General features: G+C 47.9%; 1 protein-coding gene across 1 annotated transcript in view; it reads left to right on the top strand.

Moving 5' to 3' along the window:
* The first annotated feature begins 2,420 nt into the window (after positions 1–2,420).
* PANK4 (pantothenate kinase 4 (inactive)) overlaps positions 2,421–10,956 on the top strand; it is a 33,174-nt gene continuing 24,638 nt past the window's right edge. The window contains exons 1-2 of the mRNA XM_066637006.1: positions 2,421–2,589; positions 10,130–10,212. Of these exons, the coding sequence (XP_066493103.1) occupies positions 2,430–2,589; positions 10,130–10,212 (243 nt within the window). The 5' untranslated portion in view covers positions 2,421–2,429. The remainder of the gene's footprint in view (positions 2,590–10,129; positions 10,213–10,956) is intronic.

The following is a 10,956-nucleotide window of genomic DNA, read 5'->3' as shown; positions in this document are numbered from 1 at the left end:
TGTCCTACTCCACTCACTGGGACTTACTGCCAGGTAAGCTAGCATGAAATTGGGCAGCTTTAGAAAATGACACCCCACGTGATACAAAACAATAAAGACACAAGGAAGGTCTTGCACCAACATCAGAGCCTGGATTCTTATCTCATGTGTGTTTGGGCTGGGTGTGGTTACCCAGGAGGGAAAAACCAAACGCTGCCCTCATTCGTGGAGCTGTTGGCTGTACCGACATTGCCCAGGAAGAACACAGCAAAGGATTCTGGGGGAAAATGGTGATCAACAGGCACATGTTGGATTGTCTGCCACCACCACTGTGAACTTTTGCACACTCCCTCAAGTTTCTGATACTGTCCCCCACATCACAGCCTGCAGAAAACACAGTGGAATTGGGGGAGGTGCATTTCAGACAGGCCCAAGGGAAGACCCCTAGTTCAATGGTAAGAGCACACCAGGGAAGTAGAGTGAGTGGGGAGGCAGTTGAGGCAGAGCCGCCCCACCTGAGTTATTCGAAAAGCGCTACTGCCACGTGAGGAGCCCAAGCCCCTGCAAAGCGCATGGGTTGTGGGTGCTTGGGTGCCTCACATGGCAGTGGCGCTTTTCGAAAGACTCTGATGGGGAGGCTTTGCCTCACTTGTCTCCCCACCCACTGCACTTCCGTGATCACCCACTTGAAGGTTCCTGATTGAATCCCTAGCAAGTCAGAGAGCAGGGCTGGGTAATATGCCTCCTGAGGCCTTACGCATAAAGTTGCCTCCTACTGAGTCCGACCCTTGGGTTGTTTTAGTTCAGTTCTGTATCGTCAACGCTGACTGGCAGCAGTTATCCAAGATTTCAAAGGGGGCTTTTCCCCCAGCACTGCCTGCAGATGTGAAGGACTGAAATTGGGACCTTTTCCATGCTATGCAGGTGCTCCATCACTAAGCTACAGTCCCTTCCTTGGAGACCTACAGCACATCACACCAATAGTGCAGAGCTCAATGGATCAGATATCCAGATTCTATATACAGAATCAAGTCATTTGATCCATTCTGTATATATAGAATCAGGGCATAAGAACATAAGAGGAGCCCTGCTGGATTGGGACAAGGGCCTATCTAGTTCAGCTTCCTGGGTCTCATAGTGGCCCACCAGATGCCTCAGGGAGCATACAAGACAAGATCCCTGTATCCTAGTACAGGAAAAGTTCCCCATAAGGGGGAGAGGGTGGCAGGAGGAGGGGAGGCGTCAGCCAGAAAGTCCTCAGAGCCCAGGTCTATCTGCTCAGTAGACCTGGCCTCCTGGTCAGCCCAGTCTCCATCTTTTGCCCTCCAAGAGACCAGCTGAGACCCAGTGAAATTTCTGGGTATGAAAACTTTCTTCTGCAGCAACTGTAGTCCCGCAGCATGCCCTGTGGGGGGCCTGGTTGGAGCTGGTGTGGCAATGGCACAGGATGTGCAGGAAGGTTGCAGGAATCCCATATGGGAAGTCAGTCCGGGCGTGATAAGAAAATGTAACATCCCAGGAAATTTCTGGGGCCCCTCCTTTTGCTCCTGGGCCCCTTTTTTGACCCCAGGCAGGGGATATTCCTAGCATCCCTTTCTCATAGGCACTGTTTATACATACATTGGCCAGATATTTCTTAAGGGCCTTATTATTCCCTTTCTGTATCTAGTGTCCAACTCCAAATAATGATGATGATGATAAACATTATTGCTTAGAACAGACAAAAATAGGCTACAAGCCTATCCACGCTTTCCTGGGAGTAAGACCTATTGACTATAATGGGACTTACAACTCATAGTATTGGGCTCTCAATTTACTTACCCAGAGCGCAATCCTATGCATGTCTACTCAGAAGTAAGTTCCGTTCTAGTCAATTGGGCTTACTCCCAGGAAAGTGTGGCTAGGATCGTAGCCTTAATTAATTGATTTGATTTTGTCACGGGGGGGGGGGGGGGGGTGTAGGGGTGTTGAAAATGTTCCTGCTTGATGTCATCTCTCCTGGCCGTGACATCACTCGCAGGTCAATGACATCACTCCCAGCATTAACATCACTTCCAGGTGAATGACATCACTCCATGACATCCATGACACTCCATGACATCACTCCAAGCCATGACATCACTCAAAGGTTAATGACCACTCCTGGCCATGACATCACTCCCAGGTTAATGACATCGCTCCTGGAGGGTTCAGACAGACTGTCATTCTAAAAAGTGGGTCCTGGTGCTGAAGGTTTGAGAACCACTGAAGGACGCACCATCAGGAGGGCCACGGGGAGGGAATGGTTAAAAGCAGGAGGCGTGGGTGGTGGGCGTGGCCTCCAGACGATGTAGGCGGGGCTACACGCAGTGGCCCCGCCCCCTCGGGCTGCATCCCGCTCCTCCGCTCGGCGCATCGCCTGTTCCCCTGCCCGCCTCATCAGCATGCAAATGAGATGCGCATATATCTGCATGCCTAATGAGGCCGGGCGCGCCGAGCGGGTCGATGCGTCCAAAATGGCGGCGCGGGGCGGGCGAGGCGGCGCCGGCAGCCTGGACAAGAGCATCACCCTCCCGCCCGACGAGATCTTCCGCAACCTGGAGAACGCAAAGCGCTTCGCCATCGACATCGGTAAGGCCGGGGCCGCAGCGCCCTCCGTCGCCCTCCCGCAGCCCGGCCGGCGTCGCCGCCGCCGCCCCTCTCTCTCTCTCTCTGAGGGAGAGGGTGTCCGCGCGAGGCACGCCGGGAGACGGAGTCCTGGCCCCACGGGTGCTCCCGGTCTCTGGGGAAGGACGGACCGCGAGTCCCGGCGTGCAGCGCGCGGGAGCCGACGGCGCGGTGCCCGACGGGAGCGGGAGTCCTCGTGCTCGCCCCTGCCAGGCTAGGCGCCGGCGAGGAGACTACAAAGCCCGGCGTTCCAGCCGTGCTTCGAAGGCTTCTAGTGGAGGGGGGAGGAGAGGCAGAGTGGGGCTATAAACAAGTTCCTTCAGGGAGCTGCTGTGCGGGGGGCATTCATTTTCTTTAGTAGGGAGGATTGAGGGGTGGTCACCTTCAAGGGCAAGGGTCATGGTGAGGGCTGCTTGGAGTTGACCGTGTCATGACTGTGCCACCTTGGAGATGACTGTGCCACCTTGTAGGAAAAGGCTCATTTCTGCCCAGTGGGGGTTTGACCCAAGTTCAAGGGTGTCACCACTTATGGCAGGGAATGCTTGGGGGCGTCTGTTCCACCTTGGAGGAATAAAGAGAACTCCTTTCCTCCCACAAGGGAGGATTAAAATGGGTTTGACCCAATTTCAAGGGTCAGGGTCACCCATTATGGTGAGGACTGCTTGGGGGGTGACTGTACCACCTTGGAGGAAAGGACTCTAGTACTGAGGAAGTTGGAAGTGGTGCACCCCACATTGTGCTTTAATTTATTAGTAGGAGGAGCTTTTTGGGGGGTGGAGGGCAAGGGAGTGTAAAGTAAATATTAAGGGAAATTGTGGCAGTGGGGGCTCCTTGCCCTTGGTACTGGGAGGGGCGAACTAGACTGGTACCTTGAGAATGTGATTTAGCCTACCGTGCCACTAGTGTGGCATTTTTACATAGTGCAGGCCTCTGCCCTGAGGTGTTTGCAGTCAAGAAAGTGGTGCAGACATCTGAAGGAGGCTGTAACAAGCAGGCCTAAACAGTAAAATAATATTATATTTGTCTAACCCCATCCACAGGCTTGGTGCTTTAGTAAGATTGCAAAGAATCAGGGCTGAATCCTATCCAATTTTCCAACTCCAGTGCAGCTGCAATGCAGTCCCAAGGTAAGGGAACAAATGTTCCTATACCTTAAGGGGGACTCTGTGACTGCTGTCCCACCACAAGATGCAGTGCATGCCCCCTTGGCACAGCTGCACTGGCACTGGAAAATTGGATAGGATTGGGCCCTTAGTCCCTGCCCCAAAGGGCTTACAACTCAGACATCAACACAAGGGAGCAACGGGCAAAAATTGAGGCAGGGGCTAAATGGGGAATGTACAGTGTTGTGAAGTTTATAGGACTATACAAAACGGGTTTGGCACTTGCAAGGGCTTGAACATGGAGACTGCCTGGGAAGTCCTTAAGTTTGCAAGCATGAAAACCGAGACAGCTTTCATGTTATCTGTGGATGTGCACTTGCGAGACCTTTGTTGACATAGGTAGGGCTGGGCCATATAACCTTTTTCTGGAAGGTATACAGTAGTTTCTCATAAGAGACTTCCAAAAGTAAACTAGCTGGGAATTGCATGTCGTTGCATGTGATAGTTATTGGTTTTATCAACCTGCTGTCTAGCCAGTGGGATTAGAAAGGTCCTCCCATGTATATTTGACCTCCCTCTATGTTTCTGCTACCATTTCCATCCTTTTTTTTCTTGAGAGACTCAGGGCCCAATCCTATCCAACTTTCCAGCTACAATGTGTAGCTACAATGCCGCCCTGTAGTAAGGGAATACACATTCCCATACCTTGAAAAACCCCCAATGACTGCCCCACCACCGCAGGATGTAGCGCATACCCCACTGACACACCAGCACCAGCAGTGGAAAACTGGGTAGGATTGGGCCTGGAGAGTTTCATCAGGTGACATTCATACTTAGTTCCAATTTTTCACTTGGTGATAGTTCTGTTTTAAGTGGGAATGTCTGTCATTTCCGTTAGCTATTTGGTTTTTCTCTGTAAACAGCTTTGTGAACTTTTTCGTTGAAAGCGGCACATAAATACTGTTAAAAACAACCAAAATTGTCACCTTAAACTTAACCACTCTTACCGTCCACACTACATATTGGCAAACAATACCTGGTTTTTCAGCACATGAAAGGGAAGGTTTAAAAAGGTCTGTCTTTTTTTAATTGAGCTGAAGCATGGGGTTTCCCAAAGCAAGGGCGGTAATTTAAGAACATAAGAACAGCCCCACTGGATCAGGCCATAGGCCCATCTAGTCCAGCTTCCTGTATCTCACAGCGGCCCACCAAATGCCCCAGGGAGCACACCAGACAACAAGAGACCTCATCCTGGTGCCCTCCCTTGCATCTGGCATTCTGACACAGCCCATTTCTAAAATCAGGAGGTTGCGCATACACATCATGGCTTGTACCCCATACTGGATTTTTCCTCCAGAAACTTGTCCAATCCCCTTTTAAAGGCGTCTAGGCTAGACGCCATCACCACATCCTGTGGCAAGGAGTTCCACAGACCGACCACATGCTGAGTAAAGAAATATTTTCTTTTGTCTGTCCTAACCCGCCCAACACTCAATTTTAGTGGATGTCCCCTGGTTCTGGTATTATGTGAGAGTGTAAAGAGCATCTCTCTATCCACTCTGTCCATCCCCTGCATAATTTTGTATGTCTCAATCATGTCCCCCCTCAGGCGTCTCTTTTCTAGGCTGAAGAGGCCCAAACGCCGTAGCCTTTCCTCATAAGGAAGGTGCCCCAGCCCCGTAATCATCTTAGTCGCTCTCTTTTGCACCTTTTCCATTTCCATTTGTTTCCTTCCATTTCCTTTTCCATTTCCAATTTGCATGTGTTGCAACATTAATGTTTAGTACGGAAATGTGGGCTAATGCTAAAGGCCGCTCTGTCCTCACTGGGTTAGAGTGGAATTAAAGCAAAGGGATTAGCTGTCAACATTGGATGCAAGAGCATCCCTCAGTGGGTGTCCACAGCACTTTTAAAGAAAAAAAATAGCAAAATCCTATTTAAAATACTATCCGGCGTCACGTGTCACTGCCCTCTAGAATATTTGTGGTGTTTGCAGATGGGGGAGATTGTTCGGCCCATGCTTTTAGATCAACATTCAACTGGATACAAGAAAAAAAAATCCCATTTCATGCTTCAGTGTGCTTCTCATTCAAAGTTTTTAATATTTAAAATACTAACAAACAGGGGAGAAGCTTCCCATAAATGTTTGTTTTATTTATTTTTGATACTTTCATACCACCCTTTCTCCAAGGAGCTCAGGGTGATGTATATATAGTTCCTCCCCTCCTTTTGTCCTCACAACAACCCTGTGAGGTAGGTGAGGCTGCCAGATGGTCGCTGGCTCAACCAAGGCCACCCAGGAAGCTTCACCATCCTGGCTGTTATGCAGAAGAAGTTGAAACAGCAGAATAACTGGCTTGAGTGCCTGCTGGGGAAAGGTGGATAAAAATATATTATCTAAAATAAATAAACTGGGTCTAGGTGGGTGTTTGTTTGTCGAATTTGGCTTATGGAAGATTTTGGCATTTGTTTTTCAAAAGGAAGTTTCTAGTCCTGTTTGAGGAGAGAGGGGTATGTGTATGTGTTGTGTTCTGTTTGTTTCTTATAACTTTAGAAAATACTCATTCTATTGAGTGCGGATAACTTTCTTCAGATCTGCACTCTGACACAAAACTTGCTGGGTGACATCTGGTCTTCCCTTCCTCACATGGTTGTTGGGAAGATAAAATGTTCTTGGATGTGGGTAGAGTGATAATTTGAGCAGAAGGTTCTAGTGCTCAGGGCTAAAATATCCATGGCTTTTGATCCAGTCTCAGGATAGTGTAGAGTGGTGTTTCTCAAGCTGTGGGTCGGGTCCCAATAGGTGGGTCGTGAGCCAATTTCAGATGGGTTCCCATTTATGTCAATATTTTATTTTTAATATATTAGACTCAATGCTATCATGGTATGTAATTGCATTTGAGGAAATGTTTCAGACCTGCACTTTTAACAAACTGCTACATATATTCTTTTAACAATGATAGCAAATGGGACTTACTCCTGGGTAAGCTTGGGAAGGATTGCAGCCTAGAATTGTTAACAATTTTCCTGCTTGATGTTTCGTCCGGTCATGGCATCACTCCCGGTGGGTCCTGACAGATTCTTATTATGAAAAGTGGGTCCCGGTGCTAAATATGAGAGAACCACTGGTGTAGAGGTTCTGATGTTGGGCATAGATCTGAGAGATCCTGGTACAAATCCTCACTTGGCCACAAAGCTTCTTTGATGACTTGGGCCAGTCTCTCTCAGCCTCACCTACCTCCCAAGGTTATTGTGAGAACAGAATGAGGGACAGAACCACATACACCACCCTGAGTTCTTTGGGACTAGGGTGGTATAAAAATGTGAAAATAAAATATTTCCACACTTAAAAATATATTCTCTGCCTGCTTCTTCACAGGGACAGAAAAAAATTCCATACATTTGCATGCCCAGCCTTTCTTTTATCCTTGTGGTCTGAAATTTGTTGTCCAGGCCTCCCAAAAAGATGATACTGGCTTAAAAATGGGACAGGGAAAACTGGAGATGTGTCCTGTGTGGCTTCCTTTCACCTGTTGCTCCACTGCTGCTCATATGAAGGCTGAATTATAACGTTTAAAGAAGAAACCCATACAGATGTGTTCAGAACTAGCAGAGTCTGTACCTACCAATTTGGGGCCTTTGGAGGGAGGGGGTAATACTGATTGATAAAAATAAGTGAATATGAATTTCATTCCCAGACTAATTCCAAGCAAGGAGCTTGTGAGTTGCTTTATGGATAGTAGGAAGAAACCTGGCCTTTTGGAAAACCTTGTTGCTAAAGGTGGTGCGTACTGGAAAGGAGTCTTCTGATGGGACTCCTTGCTTCCATGTTTCCCTTGAGATTCTAGTCTTGAGCCTGGAAAAGGCAATTTAGCATCTGTCCTCTTCCAGATGAAGAGGACAACCCACCCAACTCACCCAACCCACCCCAGCTGGGCAATTGCTTATAAGAATGTAGCTTGAGTTCCCTTGGACATAGATGTCAGAAACAGTTCCATACAGAGTCAGACCTTTGGTTATCTAGCTCAGTATCATCAGCACAAACTGTATACCCCGACTGCCCATGCTATCCCCATCGGCAGTTTTGGCCAGTCAGAAACTCTTGGTAGCTCAGCCAAGTCTTCTATCCACGCTGCTATTCTATGCATAAGCATCCCCCCCCCCTTTTCAGGAACATTCAAAGGTGTACTGTGTAACCTTTTGAGTGCGTGTGCCTTTGATCACCTGTCTATGCATCCCTGATTTATTGCAATTCAAATGTGCCTTCCCCCCCTCCTTTCAGATACCGAAGGAACTATTTACATGCTTTTCTGTCTTATTTTTTCTTAATCTTGTGGAACCTCCTATCAAGAAAGTTCATGTTGATGTGCAGGTTTCCATTTTTTTTTTTACAAAAGCAGAATACTTTGTTAAAGGCGTGAATTTCCTGTATGTAAGTGTCATCATCCCCCTCGAGGAAGCACACAGCTCCTTATCTGGAGTATGTTGGGGCTGAGAAGGAGGAGAAATGGCTTCTGTTTAGACTTTTCAGCAGCATCGTGATGATTAGGCCTGCAGATAAAGGAAATTAGCTGTATGTATGCTGAAAATAGCTGTACGTATGCTGGCCTATACTGTATTAACATCTGTGGGAGAGAATGAATGACTTCCTGTTGAGAGACAGAGGGATAGCGTTGAGATTCCCACTGAATATAGCATGTCCTTTAACCCAGTTCTGGGTGGAAGGTAGACTGGATTTTACTCTGGGTGAGTTGTAGTAATTTAGCAAGACTTTCTGATTTCTAGTGGTTTGGCATTAAAAATGTTAGTTTACCTACCATGACAGATCTGATGTTCATGGGCAACGCTGGGGTCACCCACATCCAGCAGTGACTGAAGGCCCTCAGTTGCCCACAACCCTCCAAGCCAACTCCTGAAGCAGCCCCATCAGCCTGCAGTCGTATGTGTTGCTCAATGTAATAATGCCATTGCTGTTTTTGACTGCCTCCCCCATCCACAACTGGGCTTTGCCATCCATAAACAGGAGAGGCACCTGGTGGGCTGCTGTGGGATACAGGAAGCTGGACTGTATGGACCTTTGGCCTGATCCAACAGGACTCTTCTTCAGAAGCAGTGGTGCAGGGGCCTATGAGGAAACCCAGTTGCAAATGGGAAGGGGGGGGGGAAGATTAATGCTGCCCCAGAAGTTCCTCCCTTAGTGCCTCCAGCGTGCCCCTGTGTACCAGCCTTCAGAGGAAGGATATGCAGGAATGACCCCTGCTAATCTAAAGAAGGAAGGTCATACCTAGAGCTACTTTCACGTGCCTATCATTCCCCTCCCCCCAAGAGCTTGCAGGTCTAACCTTGAAGCAATGCAAGTGGGCTTCTTTAGCGATGTCAAGACTATCCAGAGACAAAACCTTGGGTGATCTTGCATGCTGCCTAACGTCTTACTCGACGGCTTGCTCTGGTGCAGGGGTGTCAAACCTGTTTCATGTAGTGGGTTGAAGACCTTTCATGGAGCTGATTGAGAGCCGGAAGTGACATCACTAAGCAGATACTAGCCAGAAATCAGCACTTTTGTTCTCACGTAGGAACTCATTAGTTGCAAATGGCAAGAGAAAATATACAAAACTTGATTGTATTTTCAAGATATGGGAGTATCCAATTATCATGTGGGCTGCCCTTTCAGCAGTGCCACTTCTACTGCAGTGTTGCTTTGCAGCAGCTGAGAAAGGCCCTGCGTCTTGTCAGATGCAGCACTGCTGAAAAGGTGGCCACATAAGGCTCTCCTGGACCCTCAGCAGTGTCTCCTCTCACCCCTCTTGCTCTGCCCCATAGCAGGGGTGTCAAACTCGTTTCATAAAGAGGGCCGAATAGCATTCTTGATACCTTCTGAGGGCCGGAAGTGATGTCATTAGGCAAGAAGTGATGTCATTAAACTGGTCATAACCAAAAATATGCACCACTTTTTCCCACTTAGGAACTCATTAGTTGCAAATGACAGAAGAGAAAATACACAAATCTTGATCATATTTCAAGATATGGGAAGGCCCAATGTTCATGTGGGCTGCCCTTTCAGCAGTAACACCTCAGCACTGCTCAGCAGCTGAAAGCTTAAGGGCCAGACAAAAAGTTTCCATGGGCCGCATCCGGTCTTATGTTTGACACCTCTGCCCCATAACATTCTTCACCTTCTATGGCTTCCTTCTGTGTCTCCATTCCAGAGCCTCAGCAGAAGTGGTAGTGCTGGGAGAGCCAAATTATCGCAGTGGGGGGGGGCAGATAAAGAGCTTCTGGGGACTGCATCCAGGCCTTATGTTTGATACCCCTGCTTGAGTGGATAGCTCTTTGCACTCCCAGCAGCATGCAGGCAGATATGTCCAGACGTCATCTAACGGATGTTTTTCTTTGCCTGACAGGTGGGTCATTGGCCAAGCTGGCTTATTACTCGACAGTACAGCATAAAGTGGCCAGAGTGCGATCCTTTGATCAGTCAGGAAAGGTAAGTGTGAGGTTTATAATAATTTGTATTTATTAGTCTCTCTTAAACAGAAATATCTTAAACAGAAATATAAGAAGGGCCCAGTCCTGTCCAGATTTCCAGCACCGATGCAGCTGCAATGCAGTTCTGAGATAAGGGAGCAAATGTTTCCTTACTTTCAGGAGGCTTTTGTGACCGCTCCCACCACAGGGTACAGCTCATGCCCTATTGCAGCGGTTGCATCAGCAAAGGAAAATAGAATTGTAGCCTTAGTAGCAGTAGCTTATGTCAGGGCAGGGAGAAGGCACCTCTCTGGGTGACAGGCATAAACTGGCAAGGGTTTCTGACTCAATAGCAGTTTTAAGTAGCAAGTGAAATTGTACCTATAAAAGAATTGTTCTGCCTTGACTAACCTTGTGTCAATTGCTGCTCTCTCCCCCTTGGTGTTCATCACCTGTAAAATAGGAATATTTATTGGTTGCCTGTTACCAGGTCTCTGCATGGCTTTGCTGACCAGTTTTGCGTTTGAATCTCTGATCAGGACTGGATGTATATGTGTATTGGATGTATATTTATACTTGTATCTATCGAGGAGATCTATGGCTTTATGGGTCATGGGATACAGCAGCTAACTGAGTCCGTCCCCTAGAGCTTCCATTTTGCCCTTGGCTTCAGCTGGTGGATCATTGGAGGTCCCATGAAAAGTTGCTGTATATCCAAGAAGCCTGAAGTTTGCTTGTGATACAAAGTTTGAAATGAGAGAGA

The sequence above is a fragment of the Tiliqua scincoides genome, chromosome 9, assembly GCF_035046505.1.
Source record: "Tiliqua scincoides isolate rTilSci1 chromosome 9, rTilSci1.hap2, whole genome shotgun sequence".
In the NCBI taxonomy this organism is placed as follows: domain Eukaryota; kingdom Metazoa; phylum Chordata; class Lepidosauria; order Squamata; family Scincidae; genus Tiliqua; species Tiliqua scincoides.
This window is presented reverse-complemented; position numbering and strand designations above follow the sequence as displayed.